Genomic DNA, 27,001 nt, shown 5'->3' with positions numbered 1-27,001 from the left:
GGCACACTGCATGACGTCACGCTAGCAGACACTGCCGCGCACAGGGCCGTCTCTTCTAGCTGTGACGCTGCCGGGCTAGCACACGCGCGAACGCACGATACGCAGACATGCGCACACGCACGGCACGCAGGCATGCGCACACGCACGGTACGCAGGCAGGCGCACACGCATGGTACGCAGGCAGGCGCACACGCACTTTACTCAGGCATACAAGCATACGTACATATCTTATAAAAACATAAAACTGTCCTGTCCAGCAGCTCCTCATGCATTTCTCAGTGCAGGGTCGCCGGTGTGTCACAGACATGGCCCTGGACCATCAGAGGGGCCCACTCGCCGTTGGGGCCTGGCTGCTTTAACAGCATCTGTGTAGGACCTCTGGCGCTGCTTGGTTGCCGGCACTTCTCCTGACATGGCCGTGTCGCCCCTGCCTTGTCATTAATACCAGACACAGCCACACAGCTCACTGCCATGTCAGGTGAAGTGCCGGTGGTCCTGCACAGATGTCGGGGAACTGGCCCGGGCCACGACAGCGAGTGAGCCCCTCTGATGGTTCACAAATACATAGACATAGATACATACATACACATTTATGTGTATATATATATATATATATATATATATATATATATATACACACACCCACACATTGCACATGGACTTACCCTTTCTGTACATGATGCAGGTTCTTCCATCTTCTCTGTGGGGCAGCCTCCCCTCCTCTTGGGGCCCGACTCCAGAGCTCTGGGAGGGGGAGAGCGGAGCAGTAACATTCAGAGCAGGGGAGGGGGCAGGGAGAGCAGTAGCCATGCTGTAAGCTGGCTCTGTGCTCTGCTGGAGGCTGGAGCAGGTGGGCGGAGCCTCCTCTCCTGCACTTACACAGTAAGCAGCGGGTGAGTCATCTTCTGCAGCGCTGCCGAACACACCAGTTTTACGGAGCAGATTCCATCTTCCGACTCCCGGGTCCTCCTGTCACAGACACATTATAATGAGGGCAATCTGGCCATGGGCCCTCTGGGAGCCCTGGGCCTCGGGCTGTAGCCCAGATTGACCTCATTATAATCCGCCTATGTTCTCCAGCACCACATTTTAAAGGCGTTGATTGTTCTTCTGCCTTGTTTCTTTATCGTTCAGGTTTCGCATCCCTATTTAACCACAGAAAAGACCAGGCTATGTACGAGCCATGTTTTCGTCGCCAGTGAAATACTCCCTGATTTGAAGGGACTTCAGTATTCATTTTTCCATAGCTATTTTCCTATTGACTTCTGGTTTTGTCGCAGTATCTTGAATGATCATCGATCACAGTATGTTGAAGTCCTTTACAACTTCCAGTTCGTCGCCGTCCAGCTCAAATGTCGTACCTGGCAATAGTCAATATCTTTCTTTGTCTTCTTTGTGTTGAGTAGCAGTCCCATGTGTGAGCTCTCCATCTTGTCGTCACTCCTTAATAAGTCTTTCATTCCATCTATGCTTGTTGCTATCAATGTTGTATCGTCTGTGTATTTAAGATTGTTTATGATTCGTAATGCAATTTTGATTCCTCCTTTTCCGGCAAGTCCAGCCTTCCTGAAAATAGCTTATAAATGTAAATTGAAGACAAATGGTGACAGGATGCAGCCTTGTCTGACATTCGCTCTACTTTGAACCATGCCGTGTTGCCTTTTTCCATTCGGACCGTTGCTTCTTGGTCGATGTAAAAGTTCCTAATGATTCTGATCAGATGCTTCAGCACATCCATATCCTTCATGGTATTCCAAAGCTCCTAGTGATGAATAGTCAAAGGCTTTGCTGTAGTCTATGAAGCAAAAATAGATTTCCTTGTATTCTTTGGCCTTTTCCATTATCCATCTAATATTAGCAATCACATCTCTTGTTCCTCTGCCTTTTCTGAATCCTGCATGTTCCTCTGGCAGCTCTTTGTCAAAGTAAGATTGTTACCATCTTTGTGAGATTTCCAGTACTATTTTGCTGGCATGAGGTATGAATTCAATAGTTTCCACAGTCGGTAGCATGTTCCTTCGGAATAAGCATAAACACGGATCTTGTCCTGTCCTTGGGCCATTTACCAGTTGTCCATATCTGTTGACACAGGCTCGTGATGACATCAACTGCTGCTTCAGAAGACTTTATTAGCTCTATTGGAATATTGTCGCATCCAGACACTTTGTTGTTTGACAGAAGCTTTATTACAACAACGACTTCATCTTTCAGGATGTTCTGCTCTCCATCATTTCCAGTCTTAGTTTCTTCCCGTATCGCTGAGCATTTCTTGTAGAGGTGCTTCGTGCACTCTTTCCATCTTTCCTTGATCTGTTTTGGCTCAGTTAGTTTGTTCCTGCTGGTGTCTTTCAACATGCCCTCTTTTGGTTGAAACTTTTGCCATATATCTTTGATCTTTAGATATGCTTTCCTGGTCTTGCCTTTATCTTGCCCTTCAGAACAAAACCAATATTATTATTATTATTATTAATATTTATTTATATAGCGCCATTGATTCCATGGTGCTGTACATAAGAAGGGGTTACATACCAAATACAGATATCACTTACAGTAAACAAACTAACAATGATAGACTGGTATGGAGGGAAGAGGACTCTGCCCTTGCAGGCTAAAGCCCCCGTCACACTAAGCGAGATCGCTAGCGAGATCGCTGCTGAGTCACAAGTTTTGTGACGCAACAGCGACCTCAGCAGCGATCTCGCTACGTTTGACACTTAGCAGCGACCAGGCCCCTGCTGTGAGATCGCTGGTCGTGTCGGAATGGTCTGGACATTTCTTTGATCGTTTAGGCCCCGCTGGGTAGCATTCATCGGTGTGTTTGACACCTTACCAACGACCTTGTTAACGACTCAGACACAGAAACACATAGGTGTGCATCGTTATACAGGTCGCTACGGGTCGCCGCATCGTTGCTGCGTCTTTGGGAAGATCTGACTGTTTGACATCTCACCAGCGACCACATAGCGACGCAGCAACGATCCCTGACAGGTCATATCATTGTCGGGATCGCTGTAGCGTCGCTTAGTGTGACGGGGCCTTTACATTCTACAGGAGTGGGGAAGGAGACAGTAGGTTGAGGGGTTGCCGTAGATCCGGTGTTGTTGAGGTGGCAGCAAGCAAGGTCATGGCAGGCTGTAAGCTTGTTTGAAGAGATGAGTTTTCAGGTTCCGTCTGAAGGATCCAAGTGTGGCGGATAATCGGACGTGTTGAATCACAGAATTCCATAGGACAGGAGATATACGGGAGAAATCCTGGAGGCGATTGCGTGAGGAATGAATAAGTGTGGAGGAGAGAAGGAGGTCTTGGGAGGACCGGAGATTATGTGAGGGAATATATCGGGAGATTATTTCAGAGATGTATGGAGGAGAGATGTTATGGATGGCTTTGTAGGTCAGTGTTAGTAGTTTGAACTGGATACGCTGGGCAATTAGGAGCCAGTGAAGGGATTTGCAAAGGGGCGTAGCAGAGGAGTAGCGAGGCGAGAGATGGACCAGTTGCGCAGCTTGAGGGGTGCGAGAGTGCTAGCAGGTAGGCCACAGAGGAGGATGTTGCAGTAGTCGAGGTGGGAGATGATGAGGGCATGCACAAGCAGTTTAGTAGATTGAGGGTTGAGGAAAGGATGGATTCTGGAAATATTTTTGAGCTGGAGGCGACAGGAGGTGGCGAGAGCTTGGGTGTGGGGTTTGAAGGACAGGGCAGAGTCAAGGGTTACTCCGAGGCAGTGGATTGTCGGTACAGCACGGTGGCTCAGTGGATAGCACTGCAACCTTGCAGTGCTGGGGACCTGGGTTCAAATCCCACCAAGGACAACATCTGCAAGGAGTTTGTATGTTCTCCCCGTGTTTGTGTGGGTTCTCCGGTTTCCTCCCACACTCCAAAGACATACTGATAGGGAATTTAGATTGTGAGCCCCAATGGGGACAGCCATGATAATGTATGTAAAGCGCTGCGGAATATGTTGGCGCTATATAAAAATAAAGATTATTATTATTATTTATTACATAAAAGAAAAGATCCCAATTTATGTCACGGAAAAGGTACAGATCTTAGCAGAGGGAAGCTTTACTTTTTGGAAAATGGTACAGAACTACAGCGAACTGTGTGTTCCAGGACTGACCATGACAATAATTCAAAATCTGCTTTTATGAGATAAAAGTCACGCCCACTTGTCTCCCCTGGGTGGCCTCAGATTGGGGCTGGTGAATGGGATGCGGCTTGGTCCAAGAAAATTATGAGAACCCCAATTTTCAGAATACCTGCCCACCTGGATGTTCCAGGCAGGAGATATTAATGCTATTTTTCCTATCATTATTTTAGCTTTCCATAGATAGGAAGCATGACCTTTATGCCGTTAGTCATTGGTCCAGGCACAGACTGGGACTGAAATTCAGTTCTAGCATTTGAAAGCACAGGCCCATGCTGTCCCCGCCCCTGAGTCCCAGATGGGTATATCCATTACTAATATTACCCTGCCTGGAGGAAATCGTGATTTACTACTTTCATAATACCACTATATAAGATTGAATAATACCGCTATATAAGATTTAATAATCATACCGTAATAATAATATTGCAATATTTATTTATTTTACTCATTTATACAGCACCATTAATTCCACAGCGCTTTACAGACATCATCATTACTGTCTCCATTGGGTCTCACAATCTAAGTTCCTTATCAGTATGTCTTTTTGGAGTGTGGGAAGAAACTGGGGGAAATCCATGCAAACATGGGGAGAACATACAAACTCCTGGCAGATGTTGTCCTTGGTGGGATTTGAACCCATAACAGACAAATGCCAACAAACCATAACCAAATATTACCAGCATATTATTATTGCTTGTACCACCATACTGATAGTTAAAGGGGATGTCCAGGCTTGAGGTTAAAGTCTATGTGACTACAGACTTTTGAACCCTCACAGTGCACACTGTCAGGATTTTTATGCGCCAGCATTGGGAGCGGCCGTTATGTATGCGATTTCTACACCTCCGGACACATTCCGACTAAACGTACTCTGCTTTGCTAAATTCTCTTGTATTGAGCGAGGCCATGCACATCTAGTCAGCATGTGACCCCATGAATGCAAATTACATACTTGCGGTCACATGATCGCCCGCTTCCAGCGCCGGCACCAGAGCATCCTCACAGCGTGCGATGCACACAGTGTGAGGATTCAGAAGTCTGCAGTCGCACAGAGTGAGTGTAGATCAACTTCAAGCCTGGACCACCCCTTTAACCAAAACCAATGTACTAGGACTGATATCCCCACCATACCACCATACAAAGACAGTATATTGGTAATTTCAGGTCTACACTAGTGCTCTGCAGACCATATATGTCTATAATGTACACCAATGACGTTCTCGCTGATTGTTGTCATTCATTTTCCCTTTTCCTTTGCATTTTCCCAAACAATGATGACCTCTTCTTCCATCCATAACTTTTCTCCGTAAAATATAACACAGACATCTTTACTTTACTGCATTTCCAGGACCCTCCTCACATTCTACCATCTCTACACAATCCATATAGTGCCGTTAACAGTGCCCCAGAGGGTAATAATGCCCCTTCTTTGCCCTATATAGTAATATTATCCTCCTATTATGCTCCACACAATAACAGAGCCCTCTGAGAACTCCTACACAGTTATAATGTTTCCTATGTACTTCATACGTACAGCATCATACAGTAATAACGTCCCTTTGTGCTGCCTTATAATTCCCTTGCGCCTCCTTTAATAATGATCCCCCTTGACCCCTTATAATAATTGCCCTGTACCTCCTTATCTAATAAAACCAAGAAAATACAGCTGCACTCTGAAATGCTATAATTTGCAAATATTGAGTATATGATATTGCAACTGCATGACTGCTATAGAAAATATACTTAAAAATTAAGGTACTTGGCACACAAATTGGCCAATTCATGAGAGCCCACTAGCTGTAACAATACATTAAAAGCCTACAATTTTATGGGCAGGCAGCATCCAGCTGGAATTATGTATGATGGTCCCCCACAGTTTTTCCACACAGTATAATGTCCACCACAACCACCTTACATAGTATGATAGTCCTCCACAGACACTCCACACACACACTTTGATGATCACCAACAGCCCCAATACAGTATGATGGTTCCCTCTACAGGCCACCATAAAGTATGATGGTCCACCCAACAACCCCCTATACAGCATGATGATCCCCCAAACAGACCCCTTTACAGTATGATGGTCCACCCCTCAGGCCCCCATAAAGTATGATGGTCCACTCCACAGACCCAACCCACACTGGCCAAATACCGCACACAGGCACTGGACATTCTGTATACCGTAAAGAACCCCCACACTGAATACATACAGCACATGGCACTCACACTCTGTATACAGCACTCACATACTGGACATACACCACATCTGGCACACATACACTGTACACGAACGTCACTAATACATTAGATATATGGTATATATTAGTTATAAACAAATTTAGCTCAGATATAAGTATTTGGTGCTTCGCTGACCCTGTGCCCCCCACCGGTAACATCATGTGCAGCACAAGTTCCTGCCTGAGGCTCCTCCTCATGTGAGTAGGATGAACAGCTAAGCTCCAGGGCTACAGCAGAAAGGAAGCCTGGCCCTGACCAATGTTTGGCCAATCAGCGCTGGCTTCACTCACGTCTCCTGTCTTTTCTATGCGGCTACAGCTGAACAACCAAAGGACTCCGGAGTGCAGAGGACGAGATGGGAGAGAGGTGGAGGACATGGCACCATTCCGCCTCCTCAGTGCGATCCAGGCCCCTCTCTCTGGTTGTGACTGGTATCTGACAGGAGAGTGTGCAGGATCCCAGAGGGAGAGTGAAGTCACCCCTACTGCTGACCGGCGCCCTGTGCGATCGCACATCGCTAAAGACTGCCATGGTTAACAGTATGAAGAGAGTAGGGAATAATATTGTGGGCATTCAGACGGTTAGTAGATTTCCCACTTAGTGGTAGAACAAACTTGATATGAAATGAAATACCACGGCACAGATATATTGCAAAGAAAAGGGTGTAATTTTAATGGTGCACCAAAAATGTAAGAAAAGGAGAAGAGTAATTTATAAGGAGCAAAAGCAATAATGTAAGTTAAAAAGGCAAAGGAAGGGACCAGATATAGAAAGTGAAGAAAAGAAAGAGAAAAAAGGGGGATAAATAATTATATACCAGTAGGGGTAAATAAAGTAAAGGATGAAAAAAAGATAGTCAAAAAAGCCAGCAATGCAATGGAGAGCTCAGGCTAAAATATGTAATGCAGCAAAAGATCATGATAGAAAATTAAGGCAAATAGGAGGGAGCTGGGGGAAAGGAGTGAGGAGTAACGAGGACTGCAATGGTGATGATACTGAATAAAAATTCTCTGAAAAAGAGAGGTGTCTACATGACAGATAAATGCTAAACGAGCAGAGAGAGGAGGCATCACAAGCGCTCACGAAGGCCAGGGAGACAGACTTCCATCTGCTGCTGAAGATGAAGTGGGTATCAGGAAGCCAAGTTTGAATAGACCACCCATACTGCAGACAAAGTCATGCTGTGACTGTATTAGATCAGAAGTGTGGCAGAGAGAGTACACCATGCAGGACGGAAGTGGGGCAAGGAGGAAGGGTGGAAGTGAGGAACTAAAAGTAGATGTAGGAGTATATAGATAAGATGGGAGTGGGGCAGAAAATATGAAAAGGCAGGGAAACAGGCTTTTGGTTAACTGAATGGGCGTCCTGATGACACAGATATTGTCCATGGTTGTCCCAGCCCATCTGTCATCTGCCAGATGGCCAGTCCGGCCTTGCATTGGTCTGATATTAAGTTGGAGCTGACGTGCAGGCTGCCCAATGATGCAAGTAAATCCATTATGCCTTCCACTTTGTCAGAATGCCGAAAATATGTTTCCCATAATTGTAGGGCCTATGACAGTCAAAAAAAAAAAAATATTCATAACTGGAATCCTTCTCCACAAAGTCTGCTATAATTCCTTTGAAGACCAGAACAGTTACTTCCGGAGGTGATGTATTTGTTGCCTTCCAGCTTCTGGTATAGACTTCTTGTCTGCTCTGCATCAGATAACCCACTTCAATTCCTGTTCACAGCAAGGGATCATAGTAGAATAGGGATTGGAATTAAGTGCAAGCTCTTTTTCACTTTCCAAGTTATAACTAAGCCACGTTTCAATATGAGGGTGACACGTGCACTTTTAAGAGATGGCTCTATGGATTTTGATACCATTTTATCTATGACAGCTAGCATTAGAAGATAAATTGAAAAAGCACAACCTTTTGACTTAATACCATAATCAATTAGTCCTTGCACTGAAGTCAGCTATTAATTGATTTTTAATACAATTTGTTTCAAAGGCGGCATTTATGAAAAAAATACTGTTTTTTTTTTTCTTGGCAGATGACTATGCGTCAGAAAAACATTTGACATTTACTGATTTTGAAGCAGCTGATTATGGTATCACACCATATATATATGAAGAGCATGACATTATTCCAGATATACCGCCAGCCCTTCACAGCAAAGAACTGTCATCTTTTCCTTATCAACAAGTTCCATCTTCTGATTCATTACAGAATGTTAAGCAAAATAAAAATAACAAAAGGGATGCTGAACATCAAAAAGCTCATACAGGGGAGAAACCATTTTCATGTTCAGAATGTGGGAAATGTTTTACCAACAAAACAAATCTTACTGTACATCAGAGAATTCACACAGGGGAGAAGCCATTTCCATGCCAAGAATGTGGGAAATGTTTTACTTGCAATGGAGATCTTGTTAAACATAAAAGAACTCACACAGGGGAGAAGCCATTTTCATGTTCAGAATGTGGGAAATGTTTTACCAAGAAAGGAAATCTTACTGTACATCAGAAAACTCACACAGGGGAGAAGCCATTTTCATGTCATGAATGTGGGAAATGTTTTACTCACAAAGGAAAACTCATTAAACATAAAATAACTCACACAGGGGAGAAGCCATTTTCATGTTCAGAATGTGGGAAATGTTTTACCAAGAAAGAATATCTTACTGTACATCAGAGAATTCACACAGGGGAGAAACTATTTTCATGTACACAATGTGGGAGATACTTTACATACAAAACAAATCTTGTTGTACATCAGAAAATTCACACAGGGGAGAAGCCATTTTCATGTTCCGAATGTGGGAAATGTTTTAACAAGAAAGCAAATTTTTTTGCACATCTGAGAAGTCACACAGGGGAGAAACCATTTTCATGTCCAGAATGTGAGAAATGTTTTACTTGCAAAGGAGATCTCGTTAAACATAAAAGAACTCACACAGGGGAGAAGCCATTTTCATGTTCCGAATGTGGGAAATGTTTTGTTAGTAAAGCAAGTCTTACTGCACATCAGAGAAATCACACAGGGGAGAAACCATTTTCATGTCATGAATGTGGGAAATGTTTTACTTGCAAAAGAGATCTTGTTAAACATAAAAGAGCTCACACAGGGGAGAAGCCATTTTCATGTCCAGAATGTGGGAAATATTTTACCTACAAAACAAGTCTTGTTGCACATCTGAGAATTCATACAGGGGAGAAGCCATTTTCATGTCACGAATGTGGGAAATGTTTTACTCAAAAAGGAGATCTTGTTAAACATAAAAGAACTCACACAGGGGAAAAGCCGTTTTCATGTTCAGAATGTGGAAAATGTTTTACCACTAAATCAAGTCTTACTGTACATCTGAGAACTCACACAGGAGAGAAGTAATTTTAATGTTCAGAATGTGGGAATTGTTGTTTCTGTAAATCTATTCTTGTTATGAATTAGAGAATACACACAGAGGAGAAGCCATTTTCACATTGAGAATGGTAGAATGTTTAACAAAGAAATTACATTTTCTTAAACATCATGAAAAGTACACGTGGATGTAGCCATTTCTTATTTTATAAAATTCTTTCATTTATGACATGTACAAGAAAAGTTACAGTATAAGTTAAGGCACACTTCTTAAAAGGAGAGCAATTTAGAACAGTAAAAAAATGATTAGGTAGTGTACTGTATGCAATGGCAAAATAAACATTAGCAAGTAGAATGCATATAACAGTCCTAAATATTTAATGTACTGTATATAGAATACTTTACCTTATTTTCAACACTATAACTGCATCTTAGAAGGGTTGACCAGCCCTTCTCTTGTATACATAATCGGGACAGTTGCTGAGGCAAACGTCAGACACCATGCATGTCACATCTAATAATTATGGTGTCTTAGTAATCAGGTGAGACCAGCTGGGAGCTGGATGGTTCCCTCTTTTTAACAGCATCTACCCACACCTGATACCAGACCACATAGAGGAGAGAGGTGTCGGACCACCCCTTTAGAACTTGTAACCTAAAATTAATAAACATCTACCTTTAATACTAATATCCATCTGTTTGCATCTATATTTTTTATTGTTTATATGTTGATATTGCCTTAGGACCTGTGTAGTTGAGGGAGAGCTGGCATGGTTTGTATAGAAGTATAAGTGCTTCTCACTAAATTAGAATATTATCAAAAAGTTAATTTATTTCAGTTCTTCAATACAAAAAGTGAAATGGAGATGAGAAATTATAAAACTAAGTTTTACTCAGTTCTGTAGCCACTATTCCATGATGTGGCATAAGATACTCAAACTGATGAAAGTTCTTCTTAAAACGTTATAGACCTTTGCAATGCTGGGTAATTATACTGGTCCCTGTCCTAGAAATATTTAGAATTTCGCTCTTCCCCTGAAACCACTCATTCCCCCTCCTATCTACCATTTCTCACAGGAGAAGAGCTGACAATCTACGGAGCTGGCAATCTACGGAGCTGGCTGTATGCAAATAGCAGTACAAGAAGCTCAATAGCCCCTTCTAATTAACATACAAATGCAGTCCCTCTTAGCTCAGACCTGTGATAAATGGACACCTTTGAGCAGATGGGCCAGAGATTGGAAGACAGATGATACAGCTCTTGGGCTTCAAAGGAACTCTGTCACCCTCATTTGCAAAATCCTTTTGGTTAACCGCAATCTTCAGTCTTTCCAGCAGCAACGCAAAATATGGAATATATGAAGTTCTATACTTCCGATAATAATGGGAAGCATATTTTTAGTGGCAGAGTCAGCTAAGGAGCAATATGGATAATTTTCCATAGCTGTATGCCCCCCGGGGAGCGGTAATGCAAAAGTACAAAATAACAGACTGCAGCTATGTCATGTGACGTCTCTAAAGAAAGGTAAATTCATAATGGAAATTATGGCGTCACTTGCAAGCTTCTGCGATCCACCAGAGATAAGTTATCTCAGAAGTTAGAGATTCTAATAAAAATATGAAGGCTGGTACCCAGCCCATGTGAGGTCATCACAAGGGGTGTGTGGGCAGGTCTCCCCCTTTGGCATAAAAGACACAGCCAAAGGGGGGGGTCAGTACTCATTACTGGGAATATATATTTTATATAGCAGGGGTCACTTTCGATAATGGTCAAATGAATTGGAGTGTCTCCCCTCCAGCTATACTGAGTCGTCTCTGCGAACTTTATAGTAAGTTTCTTCTATTTAATTGTTAAATATTAATTACAGATATTCATTTTATTCTGAATTCTGTACCATACATTGCATAAGATTGCATCAGCCCCAAGCTAGGGTTTCTAGATGACATGCGCTATTTGTATTTTTAGTTGGTGTAAGTTAGTACCATAAGTAGAAGAACAGCTGGTATGCCGGCCTATATAACCCCATGTTAGAGACAGGGGGGGGCGCTCTTGCCATTTCACAGGACACTGGACGAGGATTTATGTGTGAAGGAAACAGCTGCCGATGTAGGCCCAACGAGACACGTGCTTTACCCGGACACATGGTGTTATCCTGACACACGTGCTGGACACAAACAGACGCAATCTACCATTCAGGATCCCAAGAAAAAATGGGTAAATCTCAACTATTAAGCTAATTATGGACAAATGGACAATCACTTTGTAACTATTTTATGTAACTACTGCAATCATTCTTTTTAATGGACAATCCAAGAATAAATCGATACATTTTTTTATAAGAATATCGTGATAGTCTTTGATCGATCACATCTGGTAAGAAGTTCTCGATAGAAAAATATACGAAAATAAGTATTTTTTACATTGATCCCTTTTATTTTGGTGTAAACTGTATATTCTGTACTGTATTGTCTCCTTTTGTAAAATCTTTGTATATTTTTCCTAAACACTACCTCCCTTTTGGATTAAATATAAAATTTAATAGCTCTGTTTCTTTTGCTATGTTATCGTTCCCTCCCCTGAAGCCAGATACGCTACCAGAAAGCAGGCGTCCGATCAGGCCTGTATTGTATTTTAAAAGCTGGTCGGTGGTGGCAGCGAATAATCGTAATTGGGCTATCGTGTAGCTGGCAGTAACCGTATGGGGCGTATACACATATTCCATGCATTGGAATCCGGAGGTGTGTACACCATACGCTTTCTGCTCGCTTGCTAATAGCTACGGAGTGAGTAATCGGGATCGTGTGTGCACAAATCCCTGCTCAATCCTGACAAAGTGACGGCAGCAGTGGGATATTGAGGGATCTCCCCGGAGTCGTCACTGATGTCCCTGACAGTCCCCTATAAAAAGAATCATTTCCAAAATGGAAAAGTGTCTTAACAAACCTGAGAACCTTAATGTAATTCTTCCTTCAAGTGTTTATTGTTTATTATAAGTTAGAGATTTTAATAAAAACATGAAGGGTGGAGCGCAGCCCACGTGAGGTCATCACAGGGGATTGTGTGGGCAGGCCCCCCTTCAGCATAAAAGATCCAGCTGAAGATGGGTCCATACTCATGCCGGGAGATACGTATTTATGTGTAAGCAGTGGTCCTGTTCGATAATGGTCCATTAGAGCGCCTCCCCTCCAGCTAAACTGAATCGTCTCTGCAATCTGTCTAGTAAGTTCTGTTAATCCATTTTTATTTTGTGTAACTGTATATTCTGTACTGTATTGTCCCCCTTTGTAAAATCTTTGTATATTTTTCATAAACACTGCCTCCCTTTTGGATTAAATATAAAATTTAATAGTTCTGTTTTTTGTGCTCTGTAATCGTCCCTCCCCCGAAGCCATACGCTACCAGAAATCAGGCGCCCGATCAGGCCTGTATTATATTTTAAAACTGATCGGTGGTGGCAGCGAATAATATTCATTGGGCTATCGTGAAGCTGGCAGTGATCATACGGGGGCATATACACATATTCCATGCTTTGGAATTTGGAGGTGTGTATGCCGTACTCTCACTGCTCGCTTGCCGATAACTACGTAGTGAGTAATCGGCATTGTGCATGTGCCGAATCCCTGACAAAGTGACGGCAGCGACGGAATATGGTATGATCACGATGGTGTCGTTCCTAACAAGAATATATGGGGTATTGTCAAGAGGAAGATGAGAGACACCAGACCCAACAATGCAGACGAGCTGAAGGCTGGCATCAAAGCAACCTGGGCTTCCATAACATCTCAGCAGTGCTACAGGCTGATCGCCTCCATGCCACGCTGTATTGATGCAGTAATTGATGCAAAAGGAGCCATGACCAAGTATCGAGTGCATTTACTGAAAATACATTTCAGTAGACCAACATTTCGGATTTTAAAATCATTTTTCAAGCTGTTGTTATAAAGTATTCTACTTTACTGAGATAATAATTTTTGTGTTTTCATTGGCTGTAAGCCATAATCATCAACATTAACAGAAGTAAACACTTGAAATAGATCACTCTGCTTGTAATGACTCTGTATAATATTAGTTTCACTTTTTGCGTTGAAGCACTGAAATAAATTATCTTTTTGATGATATTCTAATTTAGTGAGAATCACTTGCATTGAAGGAAGAATTACATTAAGGATCTCTGGTTTGTTAAGACACTTTTCCATTTTGGAAATTATCCTTTTTATAGGGGCCCGGTATAATTACCCAGCATTGTAAAGGTATATAACATTTTAAGACAAACTTTCATCAGTTTGAGTATGTTATCTGGCTACATCATGGAATAGTAGCTACAGAACTGAGTAAAACTTAGTTTTATAATTTCTCATCTCTATTTCATAATTTATATATACACACGTGGTCAAAATTGTCGGTACCCCTCATTTAATGAAAGAAAAACCCACAATGGTCACAGAAATAACTTAAATCTGACAAAAGTAATAAATTAAAAATCTATGAAAATGAAAGTCAGACATTGCTTTTCAACCCTGCTTCCACAGAATTAAAAAAAAAAAATGTAACTCATGAAATAGGCCTGGACAGAAATGATGGTACCCCTGAAAATAATGTGACAAAAGAGAAATGTTAAATCAAGTTGTGTCCACTAATTTGCATCACATGTGTCTACAATCTTGCAATCAGTGTCAGTGGGCCTGTATATAGGGCTACAGATACTCACTGTGCTGCTTGGTGACATGGTGTGTACCACACTCAACATGGACCAGAGGAAGCAAAGGAAAGAGTTGTCTCAGGAGATTAGAAAGGAAATTATAGACAAGCATGTTAAAGGTAAAGGTTAGAAGACCATCTCCAAGCAGCTTGATGTTCCTGTGACTACAGTTGCACATATTATTCAGAAATTTCAGATCCATGGGACTGTAGCCAACCTCCCTGGACGTGGCCGCAGGAGGAAAATTGATGACAAATCAAAGAGACGGATAATACAAATGGTAACAAAAGAGCCCAGGAAAACTTCTAAAGAGATTAAAGGTGAACTTCAAGATCAAGGAACATCAGTGTCAGATCACACCATCCGACTTCATGGGAGACTACAAAGGAGAACACAATTGTTGGAAAAAAAAATCATAGCAAAGCCAGACTGGAATTTGCCAAACTACATGTTGACAAGCCACAAAGCTTCTGGGAGAGTGTACTATGGACAGATAAGACAAAAATGGAAGCTTTTGGCAAGGCACATCAGCTCTATGTTCACAGACGGAAAAATGAAGCAAAAGAACACTGTCCCTACTGTGAAACATGGAGGAAGCTCTGTTATGTTCTGGGGCTGTTTTGTTGCATCTGGCATAGGGTGTCTTGAATCTGTGCAGGGTACAATGAAATCTCAAGACTATCCAGGGATTATCCAGTGTCAGAAAGCTTGATCTCAGTCACAGGTCATGGATCTTGCACCAGGATAATGACCCAAAACACACAGCTAAAAACACCCAAGAATGGCTAAGAGGAAAACATTAGACTATTCTGAAGTGGCCTTCTATGAGCCCTGACCTAAATCCTATTGAGCATCTTTGGAAAGAGCTGTCTGGAAAAGGCAACCTTCAAACACAAGACAATTGGAGCAGTTTGCTCTTGAGGAGTGGGCCAAAATACCCGTCGAGAGGTGCAGAAGTCTCATTGACAGTTACAGGAATCGTTTGATTGCCTGAAAAGGTTGTTTAACAAAATAGTAAGTTAAGGGTACCATCATTTCTGTCCAGGCCTATTTCATGAGTTTAATTTTTTTTTTAAATTCTGTGGAAGCAAGGGTGCAATGACTGACTTTTATTTGTTCATTTTCATAGATTTTTAATTTATTATTACTTTTGTCAGATTCAAGTTATTTCTGTGACCATTGTGGGTTTTTCTTTCATTAAAGGAAGGGTACCAACAATTTTGACCACGTGTGTATTCATATATATATATATATATATATATATATATTTATATTTATATATAATTTATTTTTATTTTTTTAAAACAATGAGTTTTTATTAGAATTTTTCAAACATAACAAAGGAAAAAGGACATCAGATACATCACATACAATATTTAGTGTACAATATTGCTTCTGAGAGCAAGTAGCAAGGAAACTTTAATGTCATGAATCTGAGGAACAAGAGAGGAAGGGTAGCTGGATATAAGCCAACCTCTCAATTGTGGAAGGGAGAGGAGGAGGGGGAAGTAAACCAGGGAAGGGTATATTCTCCAAAATGGATACCGTCAGGAATTATACATAGAGAAGGAACTAAGTCCAGATTCTACAAAAGCAAGAAGTGTGGTGTAATGTTAATCATGAACATACTATACTCAAGAATCTTGGTTATGAAAAAATGCTTTAACTTCCAGCCATGCAGACCACCGTTGTTGGGTCTTATCTTTTTTTGAAACGTCCCATGACAGAATCATTTCATAGGAATTATATGAATCGACTCTCCACCAGATGTCATCCATTGATGGAGCAGAGTGGGATTTCAACTTAGAGGCAAGGGCTAGTCTGGCCGCAGTTAATATAAAGGAACAGAGCCATCTATTTTTGTACGGGAGGTCAGTAATGCCTATGTTCAGTAAAGCTAATGCTGGATTCATTGGGATGTCAGTTCCAGCACAGTGTGATAATATCTTATATACCTCCTTCCAAAAGCTATTTAATTTAGAGCAAGACCATCAAGAATGCAAGAGTGTGCCTGTTTCTCTACAATTTTTCCAGCATTAAAGGGATGCTCCCTGGGATAGGTGAGCTATACGGTTTGGGGGTAAATACCAACGGAGTTGGATTTTTTTTGCAATTTCTAGGTGGTTTATGCATGACGAACCTTTAATGGGCCAAGACAGAGCTAATTGCCATTGTTCATACGTGAACGAAGTGCCCAAATCTGATTCCCATTTAACCATGTACGGGTGCTTAGTATTGTCAGAGGGAGAATTGAGATAATTATATGCTACCGAGACACCCCTGGAGAATCCCTTCTTCCCTAAGATAAAATGTTGTATTGTGGATGGAGCCAGTCGAGACATAATTGCTGGGGAAGAGGATAAAAAACTCTTCAGTTGAATATAGGAAAAGAGAAGATTGCTGTGGAGTTGATATATGGAAGAAAGTTCATCAAACGTTTTAATAGAACTAGCTAAAAACATAGACTGCAAATTAGGAATACCGTGATCTTCCCAATGATGGAATTGGGAGAAAGGGACCACCAAATCAACGCTCCTAAACGAGATATATTTCAACGGAATGTGTATAATCCTTTTAAAAATCAACTCCACATTTTAAGAGCATGTATCATTGTAGGGAGAGAGCAAGATTGAGACCCCGGGAGCAGAAATTCCGCTTCCAACATAAATCTAGTAGAATGAAGTTTAGTTTCTGATTTTTTCATTTGAACCCAGGAGAGATTGGACTTAGTGTCCCACCACTCTCTAAGAGCATCAATCGTGCATGCTTTATAGTAGAGGTGGATATTCGGTAGTCCCAAACCTCCCAATCCCATTCTATAAGACAACAAAGAGCTTTGGAATCTGGGTTTTTGGGTTTTTTGCCACACCAAATAAAACGAAATAGTAGAGCTTGGATTTCGTCTAGTTGTTTTTTTTTGTATGGGAAGTGGTATACATCTTAAAAGATATAGAATTTTAGGTAAAAATGTCATTTTACACGTTTGTATATGGGCCATCCAAGAAAATTCTAAAGTGCTTAGTCTTTTGAGTTCTGGTTTGATAGAATTTAGTAATTCTGAAATATTTTTAGAGACTAAATTTTTAGAGGGGGATATTAGGTGAATTCCCAGGTAGAGAATGGAGTTTTTAGCCCACGTAAATGGCAGGAATTTTTTTAAATCAGAAATTAATCTAGAGGGACAGCCAATCGGGAGGGCCATTGACTTTGTGGAGTTCAATTTGTAGAGAGATACTTCTGAGAACTGAGAGAGAATGGATAGCAGTGCTCGGAGGGAAGTTTCGGGGTGTGTTACAGAAATAATTACATCATCCGCATACAGACCAATTGGGTGGGCTACGGATCCTATTTTAATTCCAGAGATATCTTCACAAGTACGAATCTTCTGCGCCAAGGGCTCCATTATCAATGCAAAAATTGCAGGTGACAACGGACACCCCTGGCGAGTTCCATTCGAGATATGAAACCGTTTTGAGCTAAAGCCTGCTGCTAATACCTTCGCACTCGGGGAGGAATATAACGCCATTATATCCTTTTGTATGTGTCCAATGAACCCAAATTTAGGCAAGACTGCTTGAAGATATCCCCAGTGTACTCGATGAAACGCTTTTTCTGCGTCCAGCGAAACGAGCACACTGGGGACTTCAGATTTTTCTGCTCTATGTATCAAGTTTAGAACACGTCGAGTGGCGTCTCTAGTTTGTCTCCCCGGCACAAAACCCATTTGATCTGGTGCTATCAGTTGAGGAAGGACCAAATTAATTCTTTGAGCTAGGATCTTAGAGTACAATTTAAGATCACAATTCAGTAGTGAGATAGGTCGGAAGTTCTCAGGTTTATTTGGGGGTTACCTTACGTTTTGCTAAGGTAGCGGCTGATAAATCTTGAAAAATAGTGATCTCTTGGAACGGAGCGGGTAGATCTGGTTTATCTCTGATTCAGGGTAAAAAATTTTCTTTGATGGTAAAAAATTGAATCCTTGCTAGAGTATCTCTAGGCAGTGAGGGATTTACATGTTTAGGTTTAGGAACCCTGTGAATTCTGTCCACTACCAACTCAGAGTCAGATGCGTCTGGAAGTACAGACTGCAGCAGGTTGTGAAAAAATTGGGGCAAATCTGAATTTTTAACACTTTCTGGAAACCCACGTAGTCTCACGTTATTCCTACGAGATCTGTCCTCTTGGTCTCCCATTTTATTTCTGAGATATTCTGAGGAATCTTTTAATTCGTAGTATGCGTCAACCAGAGAATTGTGAGAATCCGCAAAATCTACCATTTTGTCCTCCAACCGTGAGGTACGCTCCTCCAGGTTTCTCACATCTTTTGTCAAGGCACTCACCATTTGTTTCATGTCATCTTTTAAAGATTTACGTAGAGTGCTCAGTAACTCTTGCATCATGTTTTTAGTTAACGGAGCATCTGCAGTCCCTGGATCTTCTCCCATAGTTGAGCTTTCACGGGAGGAGCGACCCGAGGGTGGCGAGGAGTCTCGTTGTGTCTCACTCTGAATGGAAGTAGACTGTGCGGCTCCCCGTGTAAAAAATTCAGTCAGTTTAGTAGGTGACGCTGTTTTACGAGGATTGCCTCTGGTCATTTTTGCTTTTATTAATGGGAACAAGATATAGCGTTATTAAGCTTATTCTCTGTTTTGGAGTATTAGCCTAGCTTCACTGTTCACTTTGAATAGAAATGCGTCGTGTCGCTTTTATAGAGGTCTGTGTAGTAGGAGTCACCTCATCTTGTGATCAGCATAATGAGGTTAGGTACCGGACAAAGCCATATCACTATATATTGGGCAATAACTTGGAGTTTTCTGTTTTACCCAAAAGTTCCAGCAGGTGGCAGTCTTGCACTAGGCAACACTGGTGAAGACTCACATAGCAGTAGATTGGGAATTTACACCTGGGAACTATGTTTAGACAGCTTATTAACTCCCTGTGGTATGGCAAAATGGCGGCCGTCTTTCTCAGAGGAAGATGGCGGGAACTTTTGGCGCCAAAAGATGAAGAGGCTTACAGTACCGTTCCCGGTCAGTGTCCCGCTCTGCAAGAAAGGAGCAATGAGGGAGAGAAGGTCCAGGGGGCACCAGGGTCGTCTCTCCCAAGAGCGGCGGTCCTGCTCCTTCACTCCGGGCACGGTGCACCTCCTCCTCCAGCACCACAAGGCAAAGCGCGGCTTCGGGCACCCGCACCCCCACCTCCCCCAAGCAAAGGCTCCGCTCTCTATCACCCCGGAGTTCAGCAGATCGGGTAAGGGGGACCGCAGCCGCAGGGTAGGAGGGGGGAGGAGGGGTTGACTCACAGCGTCTCTTCCGTGATCCGACGGTCCTGCCCTTCATATATATATATATAGACTACTCACAAAGCATTAGGGATATTTGACTTTCTGGTGAAATTTATGGAAAACGTAAAATATTTAGATGAGACAGGTTACGGAAAGCAAAGTTATCACTACGGCAGACATCATCTATTGCATTATTTCTGTGTCTTATTGTGTATAAATATGTGGCTCTTCAGATTTTGCATTATAAACCTGATGAAGAGACCTGCGTAGTCTCGAAAGCTTGCAACTTGTTACCATCTTTTCAGTTAGCCATTAAAAGGTATCAACCACTGAGGACTCTCAAATCTAAATATTTTTCTATCTACTGGCTAACCTAACATGGTACAAAAATATGGAAAACATAAAAAGTTCACGCTGCAGTGATATTTTATCATGAAAGTAAGGCATTTAAGTAGAAGCATGAAATGGTGATTTGCTCATCTCAAAATTTATTGAAACAAAAGAAAAATGTCAATGTCTCAATAGCTTGTCATGTGGCCTTGAACATCAATAACAGCTTGACAATAACATCTCATGCTGTTCAAAAGTTATTGTCTGCTGAGGCATGGCATCTCACTCTTCTAGAAGGGCGGCCCTCATGTCATTGAAGTTCTGGGATACAAAGTTACAAGCCTCTACACGGCAACTCAGCTGATCCCGCAGGTTTTCTATGGGATTCAGGTCTGGAAAAAATGCAGGCCACTCCATTTGAGGTACCCCAGTCTCTAGCATCTGTTCAATAATGATGCGATCTCAATGAGCTGGAGCATTGTCGTCCATGAAGATGAAATTAGGCATGTGTTGTTCGTGCAGAGGCACAATGACTGGATTAATGATCTTATTCAAGTAGTAGGGGTTTGTCACTGTACCATTCACAAAGTGTAGGGCAGTTCTGTATTGACTAGACACACCTGCCCACACATTGTAACACCACCACCAAAGACTCGTCTGGTGACAACAGTGGCTGATGCAAAGTGCTCTCCTTAACGTCTCCCAACATCATTAGCAGCCATTATTTCTGCTCAGTGTGCATCGACTAAGGCACACTGGTCACTTGTCCAGCGTAGATGCTCCCTAGCTTATGTAAGACGATGCCTGTGCCTGGTGGTGTGGTCTGGTCCCTTTGCAGGTCATCTAGCACTCAGACCATGCTGATGCAAACAGTTTTGAATAATCTGACATGACACTTAGGTGCCTCTCACCTCCCTTAAAGCGAACCTGTCACCAGGATTTAGCCCTATTAACTAAAGGCATGGCTATAATGGCACTGTGATGCTGATTAATATGATACCTGATGTGAAGGGATCCGCTCAGTGGCTGCTGAATGCTCACCCTTTTAAGCTTTCAGAAAATGATGTCTTGTGTGCTTCAGGGAGGGACGTGGGGGCAGAGTCGTCTTCTCGTTCTCCGCCTCCCACCAGCCTCCTCTGTTTCTTGTGCAGGTCACTGATTATTCAGTGACCTGCCTCCTTTTAAAATTTCATGCCATCGCCCACACAATAATTGTTTGGGTGGCGCATGCGCATTGGCAGCCAGCATCCTGTATGTAGGACCCCAGTAAGATGGCGCCGGAGGCAGCGCATGCGCAGATCAAGCTCTTAGCCCAGTTCAGAGCCGAAATCTCGATCTGTGCATGCACCGAAGCACACTCCAGCACAGAAGACGTAATTTTCTTAAAACTTCATAAGGTAAGTATTCAGCAGCCACTGAGCGGATCGCTTCACATCATGCCTTTAGTTTATAGGGCTAAATCCTGCTGACACATTTGCTTTAAATGTGCTTAGAGTTGTGTTGCATTCATCATCCGATTCCGAAGGGAATTGTTCACAATGAAGCGGTCAACAGTGTGGGATTAGGCCATAGGATGTCCACTTCTCTACCTTTCTCTTACTCTTCCAGTCTCTCTGTATATCTGTTGCAACCTGCTGGTGACCTGCTCAGTGGCCACTTCCGTCTGAGAACATCCTGCTTGAAGCCTCACAATGGCGAGGTACTGTTGATTAATTGTTAGGTGTCGTCTTGGTCTCATGATGTCAAAATGTGAACAGCATGAAGTGGAAAACTGTTTAAATACCAATTCTAACTGAACCCCGAAATGTATTGGCTGATTCATGGATCAAACTCTTGCTGTGAATTTTGCCATTAAGCTCCTTGTTAGAGAACAGCAAGTTGTGCAAAAAGTACTAAAATATTGAACAGATGGACATGTGCATTCAAAAGTTTAGAGAAGGGCAAATTAACTTCACAAAAGGTTAGAATGCATTTTAGGTTCATCCTGAGATTTCACCCGAAAGGCTATGTCCCTAACGTTTTGTGAGTAGTGTATGTATACTCTGACTAGCAAAATGGTAATAATGTTTTGAACTTTTGGGCTCCATATCTCACTATCCACTACTGAGACTACCATAATTTTATAGACAATCATCTTGACTATCCCATACATAAATTTGACTTGCAGCTGTTTAGCATATGATTAGTTATGCAGATTCTTGTCATGCCACTGCATTGTTACTGTTTTGCTTCTGGTGGTTGAAAAATCTTTTTCTTCCCGTGTACTACAAATTACAATCTGTTCTCACATTCCCTAACAGCTCAATGTGTTATTAGGTTGATTCCCAAGCAAAATGTCACTGGTTCGAATTGAGGAGCAGGCATGAAGATGATTTCCCAAGAAAAGAGTGTACACGTCATAGACATATGTAGCTTTGCTTTGTACATGTCATATACACCTGGCTCTGCTTGGTACACAGTTTTGCTCCATACAACTCACACACACACTGCTCCTCTCCGTACACTTTGTACATACACGGCTCGGCTTTGTACACCTCGTACATGCGCGGCTCCGCTTCGTACACCTCGTACACGCGCGGCTCCGCGCCGTACACCTCGTACACGCGCGGCTCCGCTCCGTACACCTCGTACACGCGCGGCTCCGCTCCGTACGCCTCGTACACGCGCGGCTCCGCTCCGCACGCCTCGTACAGGCGCGGCTCCGCTCCGCACGCCTCGTACACGCGCGGCTCCGCTCCGCACGCCTCGTACACGCGCGGCTCCGCTCCGTACTCCTCGTACACACGCTGCTCCGCTCCGTACGCCTCGTACACGCGCGGCTCCGCTCCGTACGCCTCGTACACGCTCGGATCCGCTCCGTACGCCTCGTACACGCGCGGCTCCGCTCCGTACACCTCGTACACGCGCGGCTCCGCTCCGTACACCTCGTACACGCGCGGCTCCGCTCCGTACACTTCGTACACGCGCGGCTCCGCTCCGTACACTTCGTACACGCGCGGCTCCGCTCCGTACGCCTCGTACACGCGCGGATCCGCTCCGTACGCCTCGTACACGCGCGGATCCGCTCCGTACGCCTCGTACACGCGCGGATCCGCTCCGTACGCCTCGTACACGCGCGGCTCCGCTCCGTACACCTCGTACACGCGCGGCTCCGCTCCGTACACCTCGTACACGCGCGGCTCCGCTCCGTACGCCTCGTACACACGCGGCTCCGCTCCGTACGCCTCGTACACACGCGGCTCCGCTCCGTACACTTGGTACACACGCGGCTCCGCTCCGTACGCTTCGTACACGCGCGGATCCGCTCCGTACGCCTCGTACACACACGGCTCTGCTACATCCACACTGTAAACCCCTCCTGACCCCACACATAAACTTCAGCTCATCCAGCACCATGACAACCAGCACAGCAGAGTACTGCATCCACTGAGGCCCCTGATCATGTGACCCCTGACTCCTCCCCTCCTGTGACCTCATCACAGGTCCTGTGCGCACAGAACAGCCATATATGTGGTGGCGGCTCTGCAGGTGGAGGTATGTGGAGATTCCCCTCATTTTTTTCTGTATGGATTAGCCATTATTCACACTCATGTGTCCGTTTTCCCTCAGCATATAATGAATGGACTTTATCATCTTATTATTTTCCCTGTTTCCTCCCTGAATAAACTCGTCCTCCCCTCCCCCAGGTGCTGATCGCTGGGGTCTGACCTGTGGACCCCCAGAGATCCTGAGATCGGGCTCTGCAGTCCTGGATGGATGGGAGGTTTGTGCTCGGCCTCCCCTCCCCCAGGTGCTGGTCGCTGGGGTCTGACCTGTGGACCCCCAGAGATCCTGAGATCGGGCTCTGCAGTCCTGGATGGATGGGAGGTTTGTGCTCGGCCTCCCCTCCCCCAGGTGCTGGTCGCTGGGGTCTGACCTGTGGACCCCCAGAGATCCTGAGATCGGGCTCTGCAGTCCTGGATGGATGGGAGGTTTGTGCTCGGCCTCCCCTCCCCCAGGTGCTGGTCGCTGGGGTCTGACCTGTGGACCCCCAGAGATCCTGAGATCGGGCTCTGCAGTCCTGGATGGATGGGAGGTTTGTGCTCGGCCTCCCCTCCCCCAGGTGCTGGTCGCTGGGGTCTGACCTGTGGACCCCCAGAGATCCTGAGATCGGGCTCTGCAGTCCTGGATGGATGGGAGGTTTGTGCTCGGCCTCCGCTCCATTCATTTTGGGACTGCAGGACTCTCCAGGTTCATGTAAATGACGTCTTCCAGGCAATGGGCAGAACAATGTCCAGAAGATAACTCTGCCTCCGTCATTCATCTCCATATACCTCACCTCCCATCAGTGTTACTCTGGTCCTGTGGCGTTGGAAGTTTGAGAATAAATCTTTCGCTTGCACATTACTGTTCCCTTCTTTCCTCCGAAGTCTTCTGCTCTTCTATGGGCATAGTCATTGAGTATCTTCTGTGCAGGGGCCGTTCTCAGTGTTCTCCAGTGCTCATGTTTAATCACACAGGGAACACTGGGAAGGCCCTTAATGCCTGTGCCCATAGAAGGGAGGAAGAATGCGGAGGAAAGAAGAGAACAGTAATACTCAAGAGGTTTTCCACTCAAGCGGGCGACATCATAGGGACCGAGTGACGCTGATGGGAGGCGAGATATATGGAGATGCATGGCGGAGGCAGAGTTAGCTTCCGGGCAATGTCCTGCCCAGAATCTGGAAGAGGTTGTTTACATAAATGGATTAAAGATGATGATTTATCAACAAGGCATTTGATATGAGACATGCAGGTATCACTTTTTTTCAGCAGTATATAACCTGTATGTCCGTATTAATTAATTTAGATAGGTTAAATGTGGTAACAGATTCCCCGTAAAGACATAACAAACATATAAGGTTTATAAATACACATATATATATACAGTGCAGACCAAAAGTTATAGTGTTGAAAATAAGGTAAAGTATTCTATATACAGTACAGACCAAAAGTTTGGACACACCTTCTCATTTAAAGATTTTTCTGTATTTTCATGACTTTGAAAATTGTACATTCACACTGAAGGCATCAAAACTATGAATTAACACATGTGGAATTATATACTTAACAAAAAAGTGTGAAACAACTGAAAATATGTCTTATATTCCAGGTTCTTCAAAGTAGCCACCTTTTTCTTTGATGACTGCTTTGCACACTCTTGGCATTCTCTTGATGAGCTTCAAGAGGTAGTCACCGGAAATGGTTTTCACTTCACAGGTGTGCCCTGTCAGGTTTAATAAGTGGGATTTCTTGCCTTATAAATGGTGTTGGGACCATCAGTTGTGTTGTGCAGAAGTCAGGTGGATACACAGCTGATAGTCCTACTGAATAGACTGTTAGCTGCTTTATTCTTGCCAAAATACAAATTCTAAGTAAAGAAAAACAAGTGGCCATCATTACTTTAAGAAATGAAGGTCAGTCAGTCAGAAAAATTGGGCAAACTTTGAAAGTGTCCCCAAGTGCAGTTGCAAAAACCATCAAGCACTACAAAGAACCTAGCTCACATGAGGACCGCCCCAGGAAAGGAAGACCAAGAGTCACCTCTGCTTCTGAGGATAAGTTTATCCGAGTCACCAGCCTCAGAAATCGCAGGTTAACAGCAGCTCAGATTAGAGACCAGGTCAATGCCACACAGAGTTCTAGCAACAGACACATCTCTTCAACAACTGTTAAGAGGAGACTTTGTGCAGCAGGCCTTTATGGTAAAATAGCTGCTAGGAAACCACTGCTAAGGACAGGCAACAAGCAGAAAAGACTTGTTTGGGCTAAAGAACACAATGAATGGACATTAGACCAGTGGAAATCTGTGCTTTGGTCTGATGAGTCCAAATTTGAGATCTTTGGTTCCAACCACCGTGTCTTTGTGCAACGCAGAAAAGGTGAACGGATGGACTCTACATGCCTGGTTCCCACCGTGAAGCATGGAGGAGGAGGTGTGATGGTGTGGGGGTGCTTTGCTGGTGACACTGTTGGGGATTTATTCAAAATTGAAGGCATACTGAACCAGCATGGCTACCACAGCATCTTGCAGCGGCATGCTATTCCATCCAGTTTGCGTTTAGTTGGACCATCATTTATTTTTCAACAGGACAATGACCCCAAACACACCTCCAGGCTGTGTAAGGGCTATTTGACCAAGAAAGAGAGTGATGGGGTGCTACGCCAGATGACCTGGCCTCCACAGTCACCAGACCTGAACCCAATCGAGATGGTTTGGGGTGAGCTGGACTGCAGAGTTAAGGCAAAAGGGCCAACAAGTGCTAAGCATCTCTGGGAACTCCTTCAAGATTGTTGGAAGACCATTTCCGGTGACTACCTCTTGAAGCTCATCAAGAGCATGCCAAGAGTGTGCAAAGCAGTCATCAAAGCAAAAGGTGGCTACTTTGAAGAACCTAGAATATAAGACATATTTTCAGTTGTTTCACACTTTTTTGTTAAGTATATAATTCCACATGTGTTAATTCATAGTTTTGATGCCTTCAGTGTGAATGTACAATTTTCATAGTCATGAAAATACAGAAAAATCTTTAAATGAGAAGGTGTGTCCAAACTTTTGGTCTCTACTGTATATGTTGTGACAGGGTCACTGACGATGTATGTGAAGGGAGATATGTGTCACTGAAATTGCTATCTTCCGTGATATGAAACCCAGAAGTTTCTCTCCAGCATGTTATGTGCTGAGAGGGGTTAATCTGCTATGACAGGGTTGGGATTTATGTGAGTGGCTGTGATAGATGGGTGGGTCGGCCACTCACCATATCTCCGCCTCAAAGGTGTGGTTGGGGAAGTTAAATTTCCAGCTACTGAGTTTTTTTTCTCTGTTTTGTGTGTGTGTGTGTGTGTGTGTGTGTAGGCCTGAGAGCTCCACAGAAGTGTTTAGGTGTACTTTGTTGTTGTATCCAGAGGTCTGTGTCACCATTTTCTGAGACC

General features: G+C 43.5%; 1 protein-coding gene across 4 annotated transcripts in view; it reads left to right on the top strand.

Moving 5' to 3' along the window:
* Positions 1-27,001, top strand: part of LOC141270494 (uncharacterized) — a 342,259-nt gene that overhangs the window by 238,288 nt on the left and 76,970 nt on the right. Inside the window, exon 12 of one of the 4 annotated variants that reach the window (XM_073680498.1) lies at positions 19,527-19,549. The exons of the other annotated variants lie outside the window; for them this stretch is intronic. Within the exon in view, the coding sequence (XP_073536599.1) occupies positions 19,527-19,549 (23 nt within the window). The remainder of the gene's footprint in view (positions 1-19,526; positions 19,550-27,001) is intronic. 4 annotated transcript variants of the gene reach the window in all.

Source organism: Phyllobates terribilis, unplaced genomic scaffold (genome assembly GCF_046119375.1).
Source record: "Phyllobates terribilis strain yellow unplaced genomic scaffold, ASM4611937v1 Scaffold_5__5_contigs__length_657084704, whole genome shotgun sequence".
In the NCBI taxonomy this organism is placed as follows: Eukaryota; Metazoa; Chordata; class Amphibia; order Anura; family Dendrobatidae; genus Phyllobates; species Phyllobates terribilis.
Note: the sequence above shows the minus strand (reverse complement) of the source record. Positions and strands in the feature narration are given on the sequence as shown.